Source organism: Amblyomma americanum, chromosome 1 (genome assembly GCF_052857255.1).
Source record: "Amblyomma americanum isolate KBUSLIRL-KWMA chromosome 1, ASM5285725v1, whole genome shotgun sequence".
Classification (NCBI taxonomy): Eukaryota; Metazoa; Arthropoda; class Arachnida; order Ixodida; family Ixodidae; genus Amblyomma; species Amblyomma americanum.
Window position 1 is genome coordinate 151,990,008 of NC_135497.1, and position 23,268 is coordinate 152,013,275.

General features: G+C 43.2%; 1 protein-coding gene across 3 annotated transcripts in view; it reads right to left on the minus strand.

Annotated features, from left to right (window-relative positions):
• Nucleotides 1–22,647, minus strand: part of Cpsf5 (cleavage and polyadenylation specificity factor subunit 5) — a 48,996-nt gene extending 26,349 nt beyond the window's left edge. The window contains exons 1-6 of one of the 3 annotated variants that reach the window (XM_077647373.1): nucleotides 22,467–22,646; nucleotides 22,101–22,301; nucleotides 11,731–11,794; nucleotides 7,629–7,718; nucleotides 3,051–3,126; nucleotides 1,285–1,336 (exon numbers count right to left, since the gene is read on the minus strand). In XM_077647373.1, the coding sequence (XP_077503499.1) occupies nucleotides 1,332–1,336; nucleotides 3,051–3,126; nucleotides 7,629–7,718; nucleotides 11,731–11,794; nucleotides 22,101–22,301; nucleotides 22,467–22,630 (600 nt within the window). In that variant the 5' untranslated portion in view covers nucleotides 22,631–22,646 and the 3' untranslated portion in view covers nucleotides 1,285–1,331. Of the gene's footprint in view, nucleotides 1–1,284; nucleotides 1,337–3,050; nucleotides 3,127–7,628; nucleotides 7,719–11,730; nucleotides 11,795–22,100; nucleotides 22,302–22,466 lie in introns of all 3 variants that reach the window. The other 2 variants (XM_077647371.1, XM_077647372.1) reach the window with 2 other exon arrangements.
• Nucleotides 22,648–23,268: the final 621 nt, after the last annotated feature.

A 23,268-nucleotide genomic window follows, 5' to 3' on the forward strand; every position in this document is an offset into this window, starting at 1 on the left:
TGAGGCTTTATTTGCCTACCAAATTCGCTACACAGCTGTCCCCGGATGGGTGCCCCTTATGTCGGAGTATATATAGCGGAACGAATGTGCACATTGTAGATGGCACTACAAGTCTCAATGCGAGATGTGCTGTTTTCTAGTTGCTGCCACAGATGGCGCTCTGATCTCACGGTGGTAGTGAAACCTCACAAAATCTCAAAACGTGATGAGCAGTTGCTGCCACAGATGGCGCTGTGATCTAAGGGTGGTAGCAGACCCCACAAAATCTCCGAACGTGATTAGTAAGAGCTCACGCTCTTAAAAGACACTGAGATCACGGCTTACACTATAAGATTTCTGCCTGTGATGAAGACTCCAGAATTCCACGTGAACTTTTGGTGTTCATAGGACTGTTTAGTATGCAGAGAAAGCTGCATGCTGGATAAACACGCTGCGAAGTTCACTCGCCTGACTGGTTTCCCTTTCTTGACAGGTCCGTTTGCTGGAATTTTGATGTAAGGGCGAAGTAATAGAGTGATGGTAGCGTGGGGCCAATTCCTAGATCGCTGAATTCGACCCGGTCAAGTAAGGCACCAGGAGAGTGAGGTAGGCTACTGTTCATCTATGCAACGATAGAATGAAGCTAAAAATGAAGAAAAAAAAAGATGGTCGAGTACCCTAAGGCATCAGCAAACGAAGCTTCTCTGTTTGCGGCGCCGCTGGTTCGAATCCGACTCGGGATTAGAGTATGATGGTGTTTTTTTTACTGCGTTAGCAGTATAGCTTCCTTTCCCAAAATAATCCGTGCTGCGTGTGTGTTTGTGTGTGCGAAGCACACTCTAGTTAGCGCATATCCGGGCGTTCACTGATAAAAATGCATATCCCAACTATGAGCCTTCGGTCACCATCCACCGCCATTCTCCCCCCAACCACTCAATCCCCCAGAAGCGTCACCCCCAACCACCTCCAGCTTCCGAAAGCAAAGCAATTTCAATGTGTCAGGGTAACACAAAATTTAATCACAGTCAAATTTCATTGCAACAGCATCTTTCTGTATGTAATCGATATCGCAATTCGCCACAATCAAAATGGGGCCGCCGCAGCCCGGGTAAAAGTCGCGATCTTTGGATCAGCAGCCGAGTGCTGCTGGCACTACTGAACCACCGTGGCGCGTCCTATTTTATATCTGCCGTTTGAGACAATGAATGCCTTCAAAAGTAAATGTTGCACAACATGGTTGGGTCACTGAAACTATGTTTCACATATTTATAGTGCATGACACAAATAAAAGGAAGCTATTCTTACTCGGTGCATTATGAGTGAATTATGTTGTCGCACAGTGGGGGCCATTTTTACCCTGCATAGCACACACAGCTTTCAGGGGCTAAATCAATGTGGTAACACATCTCACTTTGTTGAACAAAAAAAAAATATTCCGTGTTGCAAGAAAAGTGGGGCTGAACCAAGTCCCAAACCTGTTTCCAACGGTTCGGTTCCAAGATGACAAAAAAAAAATATTGGTTCAGTTCAGTCCCGGTTCCAGGCAAAAATGTGGGTTCGGTTCCGGTTACGGGTTCAGGTTCAATTAGATACCCAGGTTTTAATGTCCCTAAGTGACTTTGGCTATGAGGGACACAGTAGTGGAGGGCTCTGGATAATTTCGACCACCTGGGGGTTTTTAACATGCAATGACATCGTACGGTATACAGGTCTCTAGCGTTTCGATGAAGGAGAAATTCTAGAGACCCATGTAAAGATCAACCTTTTGGCACAATTGGTGCAGCAATCACCTCACTGCATTGGCCTGCTGAAGCCTGCTGCAGTATAAACTTTTTGCATACTCCAAGGTCACCTTTGGGTCACTGGCCTGGGTTAGTATGACCAATCAAGAAGCAGTAGGGCACAGATTAACACATTCATTACAGTGGGCAAGTCATGCTTGTGAGCGCAAGCTGAACTCATTACTGCCAGAGCACCATTTGGCTTGTTAAAATCTTGACACTAGATGACAGTTGTAGCTTTATTTTGTGGCTTTTTGGTTGCACTTTGTTGGCCACCATGACAGTGGTGCAAGAAAATGACTGCCTACTAACAGTGGATGCACAGAGATGAGCAAAAAAAAATCTTTGAACCTCTTCCTCAAAAAAAAAAAAGCAAAGTAGAGCTCTGCTCAGATGTTGAGTGACATCGTTTTGAGCAAAGGCTGGCTGTGGTGAGTACAGATGGAGCAGGACTTTTGGACACTGCCCATGATCAATTCCACGTCAATATATCTAACCTCCCGATCACACTACCAAGTTTCACATCTTCTCCAGGTACAGGAAAGATGCAAGGGGATGAAGACAGTGTCATGCAGTAGACGGGCATCTATCTTTTGTACAGAAGGTTACAATATCTAAGAAATGGTGCTGTTTCTTACAGAAAACAACTCTCTACAACCTGGCGAACAAAAGAGATAGGAAATACTGGCACAAATTTGGTCCTTTTTCATATTAGGGAAAGGGTTGAGCGTTTTTAATTACTTCTGGTCCGAAGTTCAGGCATGGTTACAGTTACTGTTCATACTTAGGCAGAGAGAAATGTAACTTTATTTGACTGAAACAATTTCACACATACCCACAAAACTCAAAACCAACGCAGTTCGCATCAGCACTTCTCACTAGCCCTTGGCTCAAAGGTATCTGCTGTTCCCAAACTCTTAACTAGTTCAGCTCAAAGGAATAGTATTCAGCATGTTATTACATGCCAAAGTTGATTACCAAGTAGTATTTACAGGCCTACCACATGCTTGCGAAGCCACTGATGGTTTTTCAGAGGAAAAACCTACCTGCAACATCTAAATGAGTTAAAAACATGTCATTATATTGCTAAGGATTTTAGGCTGCCTTTAAAATCTGTGCTACATATTTTAACAATTATGGAACTGCACTAAGGCACCTTTTCGTTGGCTGGTGTCTAAATTTTCATAAGGATCTAAAATGTCCTATGAAAAGGTCGTCAAAATCCTACATAACACAGGTACTAAACAAGCACATGCTTCTGAGAAGCCACAAGTGAGAAAAAAGGCTTACCTTTTTCAGGAAGTTGAACTAGGTACAATCTTTTGTGTTCTTTTGGTTTTGTGATGTGCGGTGGAACATAGGGGTACTGAAAGAAGAATTGATTATGCAAGGTTGTAACACTCCAGCAGACTACAACTGAATACCTGCCAACTTGCCAAAGTCAAAAGTAGGGAGGTAACGGGAAGTAGGGAGGTAACGGGGTGGTGGTGGTGATGTGGGGGAGGAGGAGGGGGGGGGGGGGGGGCGTGCACATGACATAAAGTGCTTGTGTCCTCCAGGAGTGGTACTTATCTATTCCCCAGGTCAAAATCCTAACTGGTCAAACTGGTTTACAGGGGGAAGAGGGTCTTTAAAACAATTTCTGTTAATGAAGCCATACCACAACTATTAAACCTTCAGGAAACATATTTCAGCATGCTGATTTTAAATATATCTAATTTTATGTAAAACAAGTTCTTTTCCACTTATGTAATGGGTAATAATTTTTTGCCGAGAGCTTTTAAGAAACTCTGTCGCACAGAACTTGCTATTATGCATGCCATTAGTTCCTTTTGACATCAAAGTAATGAATAAGGCTAAAATTATCATCCTACCTATTATATAAGTTGAGTTATAATGTTTATAGTTATGGTTAAGTTATAGAAACAGGAATACAAATTTTTCTTCCCGTTTCTGAAATGGAAACTTCAAAACCCTATAACTCAACTTCTATAATATGCAAAAAGATAATTTTACCCTTATTGCATACCTTGATGTGAAGAGAACCAATGGCATGCATTTTAGAGAGTTCTCAGCAGCAAAATTATAAGTTCTTGGCAAAAAGTTACGTAACATATTACATAAGTGTGCAACGACTTGTTTAGATAAAATTAAATGACATATTTGGAATCAACACACAAAAAAAATAATGTCAAAAATGTGACTTCATTAATACAAAATTCTTTTTGCAAGACCCTCTTCCCCCTTAAGGAATAAGTTCCCAGTTGGTTCCAATTGCAACCAGATGATATATCAGCTGGGAACCAGCTGCAATCAACTGAGAAAGGGCAACTCCGAGGTTTTTCTGACCTCCACGCATTTTGCTGACAATCTCATGGCAGGGCCTCTGAAGCATTCTGATCCTTTGTGCCAAATTTCACAGCCGAGCAGTGTTTTGTTTCAGTGCAAATTAATTAAAAATTTTCCCGTTTTGTGCCCTCAATCAAGATAATTTCCATGGGCAACCATGTGTGCATGACGTCATGTGCAGCACACTCATTGATATTCGCGCGTTTGCTAAAGAAAAAAGATTGTTTTTTTTTTTTCTGAGTCATTTCAGAAAAAAATGATCGAAGCTGTCATTTACAGTCATCAGACCAGCCAGTCAACACGCAACACGAAGACGAGAGATTTCGTGGCAGCATACGTGACATGTTTCGACCTGTTATGATGGCATACTTTGGTCGAAACCTAGTTTCGGCTTTTGGTTTTTGCTGTTTTGCGATTGTTTTCCTCACTATTTTGACACACTATATATCAGAATTACAACATGGCAGTGCAAAAATTACAATTTTATATTCAACACAAAATGTTCGAAATCCTCCGGAGTTGCCCTTTAAACCAGCTTGATGAGTTAGGATTTCCGCCTGGGTTAAGAGTAACTTTGCCATACAAGACTCTGCTTACTTCCGAAATTTTATGCAGCACGTTTTCCAAAAGTATTCTTAACTGTGCTGGTCCTTCACCAACACAAGTTTCAAACTGTGAAGTTCGCCATGTCTTATTGGTCTCTGAAGCCTGTGTGTTTTTTATTTTCCTGCCGAGCCACATGTCGCACGAGGTAAAAACAGCAACAAGCACCTAAAAGATAATTCATTCGCAAAATTCCCAGGTTGCAGTGACAACTTGCAGCAGACCATTTCTGAAAGACTGACAGTCTCCAAGTATTTTTTCATTTTTTCATAGACGATACACTTAACAACGCGGGGCCGCCCATGATCACTGCCATCCTTACTCCAGAGTCTAACCACAGAACCACGCATTTCATCATTCCCAAATTAATGGGGCTCGAAAATGGGCACTCGGCTTGCAGAGTGCACGCATATAGCCTCTGCGACTTCAACTGTGCTCATCTTTAGCAGTGCAAGTGATATGGTATGGTCTCTAAGTTTGCGAATTCAGAAAACTATTCTCCTCCCTCTCACCTACCGTGGATGGCCTAGAGTTACAAGTTTTTTCACACACCAGGTGATCCTGCTTTGCTGATGACAAGAAGCTTCAGCTCAGCTGTGCTGCTTGTGTTAGCACTAACAAGAACAATGATTCATCCTTTGCCGTGCTTACCGTGCATCCCCCGCAAACACTAACATTTTGTCCAGGAGCAGTTTGCAAAACAAAGTGCTGTTCTCAATGTTGTGTACACTGGCTGGGCCATAGTGTAACAAGAACTCTTTGCTATTTTGAGTTCAGCTAAGCTCATATGATGCACTGTCAACAGTGGCTGACTAGGCAGCAACAAATTCTGTCTCCAGATTTCAGCAAACAGTGGGTACACATTCAAGAAGCAACCGAGCACTAGCCTGGCGCATACTAGGTGACACGCAGCTCTAAGTGATTTGCGAGACTTTGCAGCAACCTGGGCTACCAAACACAACCCACGGCATCCAACCAAAGCAACACCTACTAACAGCCAACGCAGTAAATAAAATAATTATTCCTCTATGTCCCAAACAGACAGGGCATGTACCATACATACTTGTGTAAGGGCCGCACTTTTCTTTCGCAGTTGAAGGGGTGTGGGGCCCTTCCACAAGAGTGTAATTTTTCCGTAAAATTTTCCCACTACAGCAAAGCCCCAATTACGCATCCAAGTTGTATGCTCCAAAACGCATTATTATGATGAATTAGCACACCCCTGGAAAATCTTTCAGATACATAATGCATTGAAAGTATGGATGATAGGATACGCGCCCAACGGCCAGCGAGAATTACATGTCCAAAGTAAAATAGGTTGCCAGATTACTTTCCTGGAAAACGTCACGTGATTCGAAATTATTAAGATCCTCCAAAGATCAGGCGCAAAATGCCTTGGCCAACGGTTCGGAGCGGTGCGCCACACACACGATTCACGACTGTCAGTGTGAGGTAGCCTTTTGCATAGTCCATTTCTTCGTGCGCTTTCATTGTCGAAGTACCTGGATCGACATAAGAAGGCCCGGCGCGAAGCGAGTGCAAAGGATGTGCAAAGCAACCGCAGTAGCAATCCGCTAAGGGAATATGCACGCACGGTGAAAGCCACATGTGGCGTGCATCAGGCAAGGCAGGAAAGGGAAGATAGATGTTTGTATCCCAAAGGCTTGGGTACCAAAGTGCAAGCGTCATTCCGTGGCAGAATACAGTCCTGAAGATGACGAGGACTAGGCCAACAAGTTCGAAGCAAAAGAATTGACCCTTGTTTTTGGTTGAGCAATTGAACGCCCCTACAAGTCGCCCCTCGCAATTACAGGATTAGGCGGCTGTAGGGTCAGAAGCAGTCAAGGAGCGGGCTCACCACAGAACAACCCTGCGAGCCGTCACCTCTTCGGTTTCCCGAGGCGAGGGGTACAAGCCGTCATTTTTGATCAGGCTATTTGGCGCAGCAACACTGCAATGTGACAACACTGCAAAGGAAAGTCCCCCCTTTTTTCCAGCATACCTTTGGCTGCAATGAACGCTTTCAGTCAAACGAGGGCCTCTAATCGTTCAGAATGCGGTCTCGCATTCATAGTGGCCCAAGCGCCTTACTGCAGCAGTTTTAATTTAGTCGTTCAATGGAACAATTGCAACGCCCACGGAGCAATGCAGGTTCCCTGCCACACTAAGCGAGTCACGTGACCCTCGTCCTTGCGTGCACTGACTCTCACACCAGCTGCGCCGTCGCGTCACATGACCCTCTGCGCCTCCGCCAAACAGCGGGTGCACACGCGTGCCTCTGTTCCCCGCTCCTCCAGTTTCATTCTGACTCGGGACACCTTTTCCGCTAGCGATCCAATTAGTGCTATCACACTAAAATGATTTACAAATGCTGGTGGCTGTCTTTAGGTGCAACATTGCCTGCATACAGCAAGTAAATCATACCTTTCCTACACAGGTCTATGTCAGACTGCCCCCAAGCTGTCTTCTATTAAATGACAACAAACTTACAGAATACTTGTACAAAAGGTTCAAAGTCCAATGCCATACTACCAAAAACCATTTGTGGTGCCTTCAGCCAACATAACAAAACTGGAGGTTTTCCTTTCAGAGCGACCTTCATAGTTCTTATACTCTGTTTCATATATAGCAGGCAACGCTGCCAAAGCTGCCGCACCTGTTCGCACAAGCTAGGTCCGCACCAGAAAAGTAATTCGCCATACAGCCAAAGTGAACCCAGGCACATTTCGTTCCGACAAATATCAAGTACTATGATTGGCAACCTCTTGCACTTCATTCACCTCCAGCAACATTTTCGTCTTGCAACTCATCGAGACGTCGAAATCCAAGAATGACATGTGACGGTAGGATACGCTTTGTTTTCTCACCTATGCTGTACAAGATTAAAAAAAAAACAATACTAATTGAACTTCTTACCTGGGGAGGTTCAAAATTTGGCCTCCACCAATTCCCAACTGTGTCTTCTATGACCCAATCCTGCTTGACTCCATCTTGTCGGCCAAGTATCTGTTCACCATTCATGAAACAATGTTATATCACTGATCACAGAACCAACCGTGGATACCACAGTCAGCCAAATGCGCTTGCAGACACTTTAAGCTGTTAGTGCAAACTAAACTTGGCCATTCTGGTCTGTTTTCTCACATAAAGAGGCACAAACGACTACAAGCCATGATATGACAGGTGCGATACATTTGTGTCTGACTACACTCAGCATTACAACCAAGCTGCCACATTTGTCGCAGCTCTGGAAAAAAAAAAAAAGAGCACTGGAGTGAGCCTCCACGAGCCTGTGTAAACAAAATAAATGCACCAATGTCATCTTCTGCTTCACAGGTATTTTGACAAGCATGAGAGAGCTGGTATCTTCACACATTACACCTATCAAAATGCAGCCATCTGAGAGACTGACCAGGCTTCAGTAGCACAATGAATGTACAGCACATGCACAATGATTATTCTGGTTACATCTGATACAAATTTGTGGCAAAAATAAAAGAATAAATATAAACTTCTGACTGCTGTTATGCATATTAAGAGCTTAGAAAAATCTGCCACATCCCCAAATGGTGCCTGTTATGTGAATGGAATTAAAGACAAACTTGAATGATATTCTGCATGATGTGCAAACACTATCCTAAGCTATTGCAGCCAGAGAAAGTGCTTATTGCAAAACACCACGCTCAAAATAGGAGCAAGTACATAACCAGAAAAAACGAGTTTTGATAATGAAATTGAAAAAGTGGCATCCATAACAGGTGCTACTACTGGGTGTTAGCACTGTTTTGTGCATTTTAGTGGCAAGAACCACTAAACGATTACAGCAGTCTGGCAATATATGTATATTTGCTCCTCACTTGTGCCTTATGAAAGGCACCATATTTATTTTTATCAACATTAACACAACTTGATTACCCCTTGCAAATATCGCAATGCTTGCCTACCAGTGCCAGCAGCAGAAAATGAGGCTTGCCACTCTTAGTTATTAAACATCTCTCCATATCAGTCATATGTGGTAAGGCATTTCCTCCAGTGAAGTCAAAATGTTGCTAAAGGTTTCGTATAGCGACTACTGCAAAGTTGTCACTTTTAGGAATACTTCCGATTTTAGCTACACTGCAGTGCAACATGCTCGCACACTGACAAATCAATAGTTTTACTTACTGAAGCAAATGATACTAGCCAGGTACATTCAGATAGCTGGTCTTCACAAAAACCCTGTTGGAAGAGCAAGTGCCGAGCACCACTGCCCCAGTGCTACTATGCCTGATTAAAAAATCAGTGAGAAGCTGGGTACTACAACTAGCTTTAAAAGAAAGATATGTGGATATAAAAGCACCTATAAGAGTGAAAAATAAGAGGTAGAATATTTACAAGGAAAAAATGAAAGGAATGAGGAGAAAGCAATGGCTGACACCCTCAGACCTAGAAAAGATATGGCAATAAAAAGAAGAAAAAAAAAAGTGACATGATACTGTTCAACTCCAAGTATTTTCCAGAAATTCCCTTGTGAACTGTTGTTTTCCTTTTTTTTGCACTGTGAAACAATGCTGGCTTTTACAAAATGAGATATCGTCAATGCCATAAATGTTGTGTAACCAGACTCTCAACATAACAGAGCACTAGACCTTTTCAACGATGCCTGCAAGACCAGCAGTCATTGAGAGCATTTGGTTGCAGTGTTCCAAGAACATTAAAAGCTTGAGGACCTCCTGCAGTATGTTGCAACTGTGCAGTGCTTCATGGCTACCCATCCCAATATAAATACAATTTTTCTGAATGTGCATGCATATTAAAATGCTGGAAAAATGATACATGAAGCATCAAAACCTGTAGACAAAACATTCCTAAACACAGCATATGCAAAGTGTAATCACAATTTTGTGAATGGGCACAGATAGCCCATTTAGGCCTGCTATATCAGGTATACCCTTCTTTATACAATCTTCAGGCCACACAGTATGCTTTTCAGCCATGAAATGGGAAGCTTGTGATAACTCTGCAGTTTAAATCTCTGAAGTTTTAAGGCCTTTTGGCGTGTCAGGTGCCGTAAGAGCTCCACTATACAGCTCAAAATCAAACCATGTGACAAAGCTGTAGATACTCATAACCAAGCACCTAAAAACAATCAATAAAAACATGCACAATACTTTCAAATGTGACTTCCAAAGAAGAGGTCTGCAGTGAAAAAGATTTCAGCAAGGAAAAAAGATTCTGCAATCTAGGTCACATCTGTTTAACCTAATGATGTATGCAGTCTGTCACTTTGCATTTGTTGTAAAGTTTTACTTGTGTGGTTTGCTTCAGTGCCAACTTATCTAAAGCGAGGCTTGCCTTGCATGGCAAAAGTCCAGCGGACATCTGTGTGACTGCATCAGGGTGCATGAGTGAAAATTCAGCAGAGTGAGGCTTAGGCCAGGACGAACCTGCTCTTGGAAGCCTTTTATAGCACAATGAACTATCACAAGACCTGTGCTAGGACAAAGTCATGCCTTAGTAAGGAATAAATGCTTTACGCTTTCACCGTTTCCTCTCAAACTCAGCCACAATGCCATAGTGTCTAAAACTTCCTCGATTCATTTGTGAGAATATGGACATCAAGTTGGTTTTGTTACATGGTGCGCAATGAAAAAGCAAACATGTTCACTTGTAAAATAACACACATTCATTTGCAGGAGAGTGACCTGAGAGGGGAGCTAGAGTTAAGGATTTTCCCGGCAGCTGCAAAAAGCACGACAGAAAAAGCAGTAACATGTATCAACTGCTGTGCTTCCCATTTAGCATCTGTTGTGAAGTTCCATTTGTTTGTGTGGTTTCCACCCAAAAAGCTTCAATGACAGCTTGACTCACATGAGGTGCGTTTAAAGTGGTGACATGTGCAAAGTGCCCAGAAGTAGGAGCATCTCATATTTTGATAACTTTTTTTTTTGTAGCTTCATTTCAGTTTTCTTATCCAGCCAGTAGAGTCTGAGGCTTTAGGCCAAAGCCCCTCAGCACAATGAACCACCATGAGGCCTGTGGAATGATGAAGTCTTGCTTTCGGTATGTGATAAATCAGGGGTTTTCAAACAGTGATCAGCGGAACCCCAGGGTTCCTGGTGAACACGTAAATTCATGCATGCCTCAACCCCCACCTTTCTTTTACACAATTTATTTTGCGACTAATCACACAGTAATTCTTAATTGCAGACCGTTTCATCACACAGCCAGTCATTAGTAAATGAATTTGGGCATCTCTGGAGCTGACATGTCTGTAAGTTCCTTTTTGCAAACCTGGAGTACTCGGGTTCGAACCCGACCACGGTGGCCACGTTTCAATGGAGGCGAAATGCAAAACGGCGCCCTTGTGCTGTGTGATGTCAGTGCACGTTAAAGATCCTCAGGCGGTCGAAATTTTTCCGGAGCCCTCCACTACGGCACCTCTCTTCTTTCACTTCCTCCTTTATCCCTTCCTTACAGCGCGGTTTGACTGTCCACCCAGATGTGCGATACAATTACTGCAACATTTCTTTCCTCAAAAAAAAAAAAAAAAATTCATTGGTGTCGAGCAGGAAGGAATGGAGCCAATATATGCGGGGTGGTCCCTCGGCACCTTCTGAAAGCCCCTAGGTTTCCCCCCAAGCTAAAAAGGCTGACAAACCCTATGAAATGTTTTACTACTGTTGTGTATAAGGAGCCATCTCAATTATTTGAACTCAAAGGGGGCTGAAAATTTGTCCTAATTATGCAGAGATCAAATAAAGGGGAGCCTTTAATATAGATGTGATGTTGATGGGATCAAAGTGTCAGTTCAATAAACTGGAAGTTTGAATTAAGTACGGTCAAATGAAAGCCTTGCACACTAAGTCAGCTAGTATTTATCTACAAGTATACGAGTACTTCCATCAATCTGATCACTAAAATTGAGTGACGAAACCTAAAATATTCGTCAAAGAAAACACAAGAAAGAAGTAAAGTGTTCCTGCTGCTTCCTAAGGGATGATCAAAGCACACGCTTGTTACATACTACAATGCTCACCTCAGTCATTAGCCGCTTGAGCCCATCCACTTCATCTTCTCCCATGTTCAGTTCCCCGCCAGGGCTGCAACAAGATTGCAAAGTAGTGAGTGCAAGTGTAACCCCTGCTTTAAGGAAAGCATACCCTCCACAAGCTTCCAGTCTGCAATGACTGCAGCAAATATAAGCACCAAGAATCACTGGTGGGTTGCACCGCACCAAGCATTTTTAAGCTTAATTGCAGTGGCTCTGTAAAGTACTATGAAACAGAAAGGTGCAAGGATAATCAGAACAGTGAACATATTTTAACAACTGATGTATTGTGCATGTCTTACTGCAAACTCAGGCACATGAAGAAATGCATGCAATGGTATAGGAGGCTACCCTCAACAAAGCACTTAATGACAGCCCACAACCATAGTAGCACCATAGAGGATTTACAACTGCCTACATTCCAGAATTTTTTTAGCACCATCCCTGCTGCTTTGCCTTCCATATATGACACTAAACTCTTTTGGTTATGACACTAAAGTCTTAGTTATTACTAAGCCACACAACATCAGAACAATACAAGCTCCATTTTAAATAGCAAAGTAGCTACAAGAAATGTTTGGTGACATCAGCTACAGATGAGCCCCCAAGCATTGCCAAAGTGGCAGTTAGTGACTGTTCTACACATCTGCACAGTGATCAAGGCAAATCAAGTGAAACTGTCACACTTCCTTTTCAATAAAGTGAGTTCTTTAAGACAACTCACCTCTTCAAGCGAACCTACGTCAAACCTAGTAGTGTTTTGCTCCTAAGTGACTCAGTGGCAGGTGTTACATAAGAGGGCCTTTAGATCTTGCCAACAAACAAGCTTACCATCAATAAAATTTTAGCAAGAGATGAGAGAGTGTGTGTACGCCCGCACTACTGAACATGAATCATTATCATTACAGGATGGTGCATATCATCCTTGTACATTCAAACGTATCCAAAAGAAATGATACTACAGCATTAACAATACCTTGCAAGAACATTTCACGTAAAAATATGATTAGGCATGAAAACCGGACAGATACAAGTCATTTTCCACTGTGCTGCATCCTTATACTTTCTGCTCTGTGCTCAGTCTGCAGGGCTAGAAGGCAAAGCATTTAACATGGAGAGTGTTCCTGGAAGTGCATCTAGACTCAAGCCAGATACCCGCCGCATTGGCTCAGTGGTAAGGGCACTCGGCTGCTGATCCGAAGTTCCCGGGTTCAAACCTGACCGCGGTGGCTGTGTTGCGATGGAGGTGAAATGCTAAGGAGCCCATGTGCTGTGATCCCCAGGTGGTCGAAATTGTTCTGGAGCCCTCCACTACGGCACCTCTTTCTTCTTTTTTTTTCACTCCCTCTATCCCTTCCCTTACTGCGCGGTTCAGGTGTCCAACGATAAATGAGACAGATACTGCGCTATTTCCTTTCCCTAAACACCAATTTTCAATTTTTTTTTTTTCAAACCAGATTCTTGTGCTTGCATTTATAACTCTTTTCATGTTTCCACCCATAGAGAACACTGCAGTTTACTGCACGTTTTTTTCTACCTCTATGGATTTTACTGAACCTTTCACGGTACGTTTTCCGCAGTCTGCTGACCTCTAGTGTTAAATTTGGTAGCCAGTCAACGTTTTGTAGCAGCGCAAATGAATTTCTAAATTTCTCATTTTGTGATCTCAATTGGAAAGATTTCTATCGACCTCCTTCACCCCGCGACGTCACGAAGATGCGGTAGGGCTGATGTCAGCAGCGACTTTCGCATGGTAGGCAAAACAGGTTCTGCCTGCCCATGCCTACCGCAGCTACTGGTGGCTGCATCAAGCCTGCGCACTGCGGAAGCAGCATGTATTGACCAGCTGCATCACTGTTGGATCCACGTAGTAGCATAAAAGGAAAGTCAAATTAGCCTCGATAGGTTTCTCGCACATAAATACCGCATCAAGAAACTGGCTAACAGGCAATGGGCCACGGTAGTAAAGCGCGAGGTCTGGGAATCGATCGGCACTGCCACTCACTGCACTTAGCATGCGAGTTACTGCGTTCATTCACCTGAATGCCAGGATAGTAGGCTGATAATTGCGCAAGGAAAAAAAGCACATATGTAGCTGCACACGTATTTATGACCTTAAGCCGGTGCGCACGGGGCGCTGGCAGGTTCCCTCGCCCCCAAGGAATGCGTTCTTTTGTTAATAGCACAGCTTGTTTTAATGGCGCATTTGTTAATATGACCGACGGAATTATTTGATTCGAGTAAAAAGAAGTCTGGTAAGTTGTGCCAACCTTGCGCGGTCGCATTGGCGTGCTTAGAATAGCATACCTGAAGTGTGCTAAACGCCACATGCTTTTTCATTGCATCATGCATGTGTCATGTTTCATGAGGTAGTACATGATCGCGAAGCTTGTTTGAAAAGAAGCAGCCGCAGGCGTGCTACTAACAGACATGTGGCAAGATTGAGAGGGGGCGCAGAAATGAAAAGTGCTTTCGTCATTTATGCATGTGATATGTAACTAAATTTGGTGCAAATATGAAATTGCTACGCTAGTTTCAGTAATGCGTTTTATTTTAGCTATACATGGTGCAGTTCTGAGCAATTATAATTAACACCCTCGTCAAGTCAGCCCAAGGTCTTAAATATGAGTAGAAAGTGCACAAATTTTTTTATGCCTGCATGTACACAAAGCCCTGTTTTGTATGATGACGCGGTTAGTTCTTTATTTAAATGATCAGTACTTATGCATGCATAGTTAAATGAAAACGTTTCTTACAAAAATAGCTAACATGGTACTGCACGTGTAGGAAAAAAAATCGAGAGATTTATTACGCTCCTCAACGTCTCAGGAATAGTTTGCGACAAATAGATTCATTTTATTTTCATGCGTTACGCAATTACAAAGGTCTGAGCGATGCCAGTCGCAGAAAATGTGAGAGGTCAGAACACGAACCTTAAAGTTTATTCCCTCATTTATGGCCTCTCGGCTTTTGCTTTGGTCAAATAAATGCAGCACTGAAATATATGAAATTACCTCACAATTTTCGACGACCACACATCTAGAAAGCATAATTTCTAAATTTGTACTGAACATTTTGCTATAATTTTTTGTCACGAAACAAGACTGTAGGGCTAGGAAAGAAAATTCCAGAGATCAAAAATTTTCTCCAAATCGACCAGTTTAACAAGAGGAGAAGTCGGCCTGGCTGGTGCGTGATCATGCGGCTAAAAACAGCGCTTAAGTGAGACAGGGGAGATCGGGGGCATGACGCTGTCCCCACTTTTCGCACAGCGCGACACGTATGTCAGCAGACGGTGAGCGCACATCTGCTCCGCCGAAACAACGCCAGCACTTCCGCTGACTACTGTCCCAAAGTACAATCATTCCAGCTAGTGCAGAGTGTCAAAACTTATTTTATTCAATGCCTAGCGTATAAATCAACGTTAGAAACGCTTTCTACATGTTTACTACTAACCATATATGCAATACACAGTGGCAAACTATTTCTCTGAATACGCCTCACGTGGCCAACGCGGGCTCGTGTACTTCGAGAAATGACTAAGTTGGAAGCATCAACCATTGCTCTGATTCGCAGAAACTGGAAACGTGCCTACAGGCCTCGAAGATGCGCGCTCAACACCTTCCCGCGACGCCACTCCCTGGCCTTTTGCCTACCGCCAGCCAGCTAGCGACACTCATCGATATTCACTCTCCGTTTCCTGAAGTACAAATTTCGAGCTTGTTTTGTCAGGAGCATAATTATCCAAGGTGTTGTTTCCAGTAGCCAGTTTAGCCAATCAACATGCACACAAGAGGTTTTGTTACAACATCAGTGACGTCACAGTTTGGCTTGTCATGACGTCAGTTTGGTCCAAACCCAGTTTTGGTTACGGTCACCTGGTTTTTGAGGTTCTAAAATACTTCTGTTTGGTATTTTGAAAAGTTTTTTTGTGCTGGAGAGAGGAGACTCAAAGGAATGTGATGAATTATGAACTCGAAATGTTAAAAAAACCCGGAGTTGCCCTTTAAGGTCTGTAGGTTTTACACCAATGTATTGCCGACTCTTGGCGGTTCCTTTCCCCAAAAGTATATTAAAGCACGTTTTTTAATGCTGAAAAATACAATTTTATTAAGTAGCATGCCACAACAATACAAGATGTGAAAAAACAGCCTGTACTAACCTCACCAGAAACTGCACTTAAAGGGACTATGCAATGAATTAATTGAGATTACGTAAAGCAGACGAGAGAGGGATTTCATCACTCATCACCCCAACGCAAGAATTTTTAAGCTAACATCAATAACAACCAAGATATAGACGATTAAAAATTACGCTCCTCCTCTCCCCCCTCAACTCGCACACGCGGGGCACCAAACAAAAATAAAGAAAACAGCTCAGGGACTGGGTCCCGCCCATCAATACGTCATCCGCTGATGTTCCTTTTGCAGCTTCCGGTTGTCCCTCCTAGCACCCCAGCAGCAAGCGTTGGCGGCGTGATTGCGGTGCGCGTCTGGTTTCTTTGCTTGTCGTATGTTGTAGTTAGCAGTAATGGACCCGGACCCCGAGGTGTGACTGCTCGCTCTTACGGCCACGATGGGCATCGAGCCCTATGCGTTCACGCCGTACACGGCTCTGGCCGTACCAGCTGAACGCCAGCGACGACAGCAGCGACTCGGCGAGCCACTGCGAGTGGCTCCGGAACTCCCGAGAGAAGGAGGCGGCAGAGGAAAATTGAAACCATATGCACGAAGGCCATGCCCTGGCTCGCGCTTGCCCGAAAGGGTCACGCGGCGGCACGAGCAGACGATTTTCACGGCTACCGGAAGTGTGCCCGCGACGTCTTGGCTGCCATGGCTCCAGCGAATGACAGCGTGTGGTGGCCTGGTGACGTCATGAGTAGAGCGACGTCTTTTTTCACGATTTTAGTTTCAAAATTGGTCACTACGAGCACACCAATCGGCCCTCGAATTGTAAAAAATACTGTTTTTAAAAATTGATAATAAACTGACGGCTCAGTTCCGAAGACTCATACTTGGTGTGAATGCTTCTTAGGATCATTTCTAAGCATTAAAAACATTTACAAGAGACTTTATTCATTGCGTAGTCCCTTTAAATGTGACAGCGCTGGTGAACATTTTTCCCAAAAGCTATGCTTGTCCCAGTCAACTTGCCACTGGAATAAACACTAGCCAACAAAACTTGAATGGACATCACACAGTGCTTCACCAAACCACAAAGCACGAGTAAGTATTACAGTTTAAATGCCAAGTGCAATTACCTAATAGCGGCTTAAAATTTGAGATGACTAGAAACAAATAGGTGAGGTAGCTAGCGTAGGCAACAATGTTATGAAAACCTCTGCATGGAATGCTGTTTGCACAGATTTAGCTTTGTAGCTGCTTACACTAGCCTACAGTACATGCAGGTAAATGGTTTCCCCACTACAATCTGCTGTTGTGCTGGTACAGTTGACACTGTTTAAATAGTACATATGGCATTCCTTGGTTTAGGCTAAGGTTCCCAAATCTGTGACAACAGGAACACGAAGAAATACGATACATATGTTCATGGTAAACACTGCTTTAATGCACAAACATGAAAATAGCACATCCAATTAATATTCTGATTAGTTCCACGCTACCTCAGCCTGAAATCTGCAACACATCCATGTCAAAGACTGCAAACAGTGCATCTCCCTTCCTACAAAATGAAATAATAATACTTACGAACTGGCACCTGCAGAAATTGAGCATTTAAACTGGCTTAATATTTCAAATGCGACACAGACTATAAACTGAATACATGTAGCCTAGTACAATGACAAAAACTGAAGTCCAAAGAAACCAAAATAAAAAATCAATTCTGATCATTTTGCAGAAAACACCAAATCAAAAAACTTTTGCCTGGGAGGGCTTGTCTATTCCTTCCAGGCAAAACATACTGCCTTGATTGCAAAGACAATATGATAAAAAGAAAACTGAAAATTAAGTAAGTTTACTAACCCTGTGTTTTCCCTAGTCCTGAAGCCACAACAACAATAAGGACACAATCTAGAAACCTAACTGGACGAAGCATTTGTACAGCCATCACAGCTGTTCACGCACTATTCATATTCAAGTAGTGTTTGTGAGCAACTTGCAATAATTTACTTTGAAAGAACTCTATAGTTTTGTAAACACTGTGCATCTAGCCCACAAACTAATAGTATATACAACTATACATTAGCATAAAATGATGGCGATGCATAATGTGGGAATACACAACTAGTTGTTCAGAATGCACAAATTTTTCAACACATTCCAAAAACTATAATTCCAGACAGAAAGCACTGATAATTCAGTTACTGAAGCTATTTTCTACTGGTACATTTATTTCAAAACACAGGCACCTGAACAAAGAAGTAACGTAGAACAAGAGCTGCAGAAATATCACATAAGAGATACAAGCTTTTCCAGCATTAAAATGCACACACTCCTGAAAGCTTTTGCAACCGATACCTGCACGCACATGAAATATTGAATGCGTTCTTGCAACATAAATATTTGGGTAAAAACGCAATGAAGACAACAATTCACCATTTCAATACCTGAACAAATCTGCCCTTAAACTTAACAGCGAAAGGAAATGTTTAGTGCAGTTTGCAGTCAAACCCTTGAAAATAATACATTCAAGGGATTGCATATGTTATTATGGACATCTTAAGTTACAAATTACAAAGAGATTGCAAGGCAAGTTCTCCATCATTTCTTAAAGCAGCCATGTGGCAGATGCACATAAGAAAGATAACAGGCCATGCATAGTAAAGCATATTAAAAAAAAAACATAAACAAGGACACACACAAAAGGACACCACAGCCACACACAGGTGCAGTGCCTTTCCTGTTGCTTTTCTTATGCGAGTCTCAGTACTGTAGTTTTCCTTAAAGGCACAATTTGAGTGTTTTCTTAAATGCGAGACATCAACGTCGTTTCTGTGATGACGCTGTGTGCATCTGTCAAACATTAGCATGAACACTCAGAACTTCATCTGACTGAAGACCAGTGATTACAGCTACGCAAAGTGCAATGTCGAGAAAACTTAATCTTGAAAAGGGTCTATTCTTAATGTTGAAAAGTAACTTAGCTTGTCAAATACCTTTTTCAGTTTTTGCCTCATCACATACGCTTGTGAAACAGTTTGAAAGATAAACCCTGATTATGAACTGCAATGCTGCTGTTTGTAACAGCTAGTACTAGGGAAATAACAATACACCCAACACTTTATACCACACCTGCCAACATGGTGCAAGTGCTGCTTAGAATAGTTGGGGGTTCTCTTACTTACAAGGGTACCACTTACTGCTGACAAAGAACAAGTGCACTGTCAGAAAGAAAAATGAAAAAGTTTATCTCAGATTTGCCAAGCACTAAAAGAATCACACATGCATGGTCTGGAGCTCTTGCATGTTCTGGTACTGTGGTTCTGGCACTATGCCTTTTAGCACGTTAAGAATGCAGAAGAAAGTCATCACACTCAACATGCACTCAGCCATAAATTATTTTGAAGCCAAAAACAAATGGCAGGTGTCACTGATGCGGAACAGAACGAGCTGCTCAGGCACTCCAGAAGAAGTGTGTGGACGTCTGTACTACATGATGATCATATGTTAGCACACTGATCGCCAGACTCTAGTACTATACAAGTTTCACTAGTCACAACAACATAGCATTAAAGGGCCTGTATGCTCGAGACGACAGATTTCCATAGACTTAGGGTACAAAAAGTTAGCTCCAAAGTATTATGCTGTATTAAATGACTTGAAAAAAAACCTTTCAATTCAAATGCAACAAGGGATAGTTTTTTTGTTTTTTTTTTCAGACCTTGCGCAGACTATTGATGCACTACCACAATACACTGATGCCTCAGCAATACGAACATTTCAACAATGCCGTGGACACTCTAAATCCATTAGAAGTGCACTGCAGCTCACCATGTGGTATTAGAAAAACCGGATATGTTAACTCACTGCTGCCACTAATAATGTCACCACTAGCCCAATGCATGCATTAAGTGGTTCGGCAAACACCGCCGCTTTAATCGAAAACATTTGATTTTTATACTGCATTACAATTAGTTCACAATTTTTTTTTTGTTCTCACAGCGACAACAGGTAGCCCCTGGCAGCACAAGCCGTTAAGCTTAGCCACTGCACTAGACCAATGCCTCCTGAACAACATGCCTGAAGCGTCTCCTCGATTTCAATGGGCCCCCGAGATTGCCTCGACATTGCACAGACTGACCGCTAGGCAGCGCTAGAAGATGACCCTCAATTTCGGTTTCAATGGCTGGGAGACTATGATGCACGGCGCCCGATCGATCATGCTGTTTCATCCTTTTTTCGGGCTTTGAGTAACTTTTATTTTGTTAATGACAAAAAAAAATGTTTTTGAATCTCTCAGAGTGCAGCAAACGCTTAAGAAGTCTGAGCTGACTTCCACATAATACTGAAAGAGGATCGTCAGTTTCGATTTCGAAATCTAAAAGCGTGCTGTGCACGCCGTTCTATCATGCCGTTAGGACCTTTTGTCTGCTGCATAACAAGTAACTTTTGGACGGTTTACAACAAAAGGAACATGTTCAAAACATCCATATTGCAACAAGTGCTTGAGGTGGCTAGAAATGCCGCAAAATAAGTATTTACACTTCATGATGCATGTTGTATTGTACTATTGCCAATGGCAAGAAGTCAACTACTTCGGACAAGCAAAAAGGGAAAATAATCCATGAGATAGAATAAGGACCTCAGGAAGTCCAGAATTAGCTGAGCTCTCAAGTGTAGCCGGGTGACCCGTGGGAAAGGAGGACTGCATGGCGCTCAATGGAAGCCGGAGACGTCGCGGTAACCTGCCTGGGCAGTCGTTGGCCCGCAGGGGGCACATCCCTCACATCTAATATTGTTAGAACTTTGCAAAGCGTGCGTCTGTTACAACCTTGCTGCAGAGCATTGCAAGAGATGTTTCGATCGGGTGAAGCAGATCTTGGAAGGCCCAGCCTGCGCTGTTTCTGGCCATTTTTCCGACGAGCTTTCGCCGACCTCCTTGAAAAACGTCGACAAATTTCAAATAAACCCATGCACCTCTTCTCTCTTCTTTCCGCAAGAAACACAGCTCGCTAGGTTCCTGTGTGATGCACACGCGCACAGTGGCTTTGGGAGTAACACAGCAGGCCTGACTGACCGGATTTCTCCAAATGACAAGCACGTGCGTTGATGAAATGACAACTGGAACAAGGGGAGTATCAGACATGGCGAGCGACTTGTGAATATTAAAAAAAAAAACTGCGCTTGAAGGCAGACACGTGCGCACTAACAAGGAAAAAGGTTTCTTGTTGTACATCTTCGCAACTACAATCTTATGAAGTCACGTGACTTTCAGGAAAGGGGAGGCACTTTCGTGACCCAACAACATTGGTATCCGATTTACCTGGACAATAGTCTATCATTTGCACACAGCTATTTCGTTCAGTCCACTCTCCAGTCTCACGCGACTTGCAGTATCATGCATCACATCAAGTCGCTATTGCGATGTTATCGCTGTCGCTAACTCTAAACGCTTTCGCTGCATCATTACAAGTTGTGACGTCACAAGGAGCCTACTTTCATCATGACAGGGCGTTATGGCAACCCTGCACTGGGTTGCAAGTGATGCGAAGTCATGTGAGTGGACTATCAGCTGATCACAGGGAGTTTATCTTAGTCACCACCTTAGAGTGAGTCGCTCATCTTATCAGAATAACAAAGGTGTGACATGATGCGAGTTGCAGGACACCGCTGATGCATATCTGCAAAATGCTTTGCGCTCACCCTGTACTTCGATTGATTTGGTGGGTGGTATAAATACCCGGCCCTTATTTGCTATGATTAAAAAGTCATTACTTGCTCATTGGGTGTCTAATGCTTTGTCAGTAACAACTCGTCGATAACGCGTCTGGATTTGTAGACCGCCAGGGGTCCAGTGTGAGAACGCATGAGGATTAAATTCGCTGGCGTTTGGATTAAATGCCGTGGCGCTTGGATTAATTTCCGCGGCACCTGGTCTAAATTGAGTGGCACTCAGATTAAATATTCTGGCGTTTGGATTAAATTGAACGGGAAATGCTGTAGTCGCAGCACGTGGAATGGGCCGGACGCGCGTTCTACGGCGGGCGGAAAAAACCCTGTCGCTTCAGGCATGTTCTTCAGGAGGCATTGACTAGACATATCGGTTGTGCGCGCCAAAATTAGACAATTCTTTTGCTTCAAGGACTGAAATCAACGCTTCATGATAGAATGCACAGGGTTAATATCAAACACTCATACGAACTTAATTATGTTAACGAGCGCTGCGCGTGAACTTACAGCTTGAAAAACGTTGTCCCCAGTTGCAAGAGCAACACGTGCGGGAGGCCGTGCTCGTGAACCAAAAGGACTCCTTCAACAGACCGCCGCATGCCAATCTTCTCAAACTCTTCTCGCATACGCTGGAACCGCGCCGGCACAGAGCTGTCGCGTTCATACAATGCTTCTTTCGTGCCGAAAGTGTAGTTCGTGAGAGGGTACCTAAAGATGAACAAAAACCCAAAACAAGTCTCAGCACATGACTGCGATCGCACTTCCCGAGCAATGCAAGTTGAAGCACAAACATCGTTCGCACCAATGGAGCCCATTGTTAGCGGGCTTTCGTAGTGAGCCGGTAAACCAAAGTACAAAGCAGAAGCTACTCACAAGTTGACAGTTCGGTTGAGCGTAAAGTTTAGAAGATTTGCCGGGTTGGATCCCATGTACTTTCCCGTGTATTGACCTTGTGGTGCGCTTTTCGGCCACCCTGCTGAACCTGAACGGGTGATATGACTCGCCATTTTGGAACGCTCTGGTCTCATCTCTCGCATATATACGATGGACTCTGGAGTGCGTACTTCAGCGCTTCAATACAATTTGAACAAATTTTTGACGACAGGCGGCGACACCTATTACATTAATTCGAAACATTTATATTCGCCAAGCGTCCGCGTATTTGGATAAACAAACTTGAAAATGTGACGCTCAAAGTAAATCTCCAAAAATTTGCGCAAAATCCAATACGTGCGCCATGTGTCAATAAAAACGTAAAAAATTTAGCAGAGAAAAACAAAGATTTTTTTTCGTCATCGCTTCACCAAAAACTGAGAACGAAGGTGAACTTTTTAGTTTTTACAACAATGGTTGTTTGTATTAGGCTGTGGGAAATTGCCAGTATGCGACGCAACCAGCATTGCGGATGTCTACGGGCATAACGAGCATGGCCATCAAGATGGAATAAATTGGTAATAAAGAGAGTAAATGTGAGGCGCACAATATCTCTGTGGACACCTCAACCGCGCCTCGAAGGAAACAGTAAAAGAGGGAGGGTATGGCGGCGCTGTCAGATGACCCTCCAGTCACGTTGTGCGTTGCGTGCGGAGGGGAGGAGGAAACGGCTGAACACTTGATACTTGGCTTCACCCTACAGTGGAAAGCAGCGGGGCTGATTTATCCACGGCATTGGGGT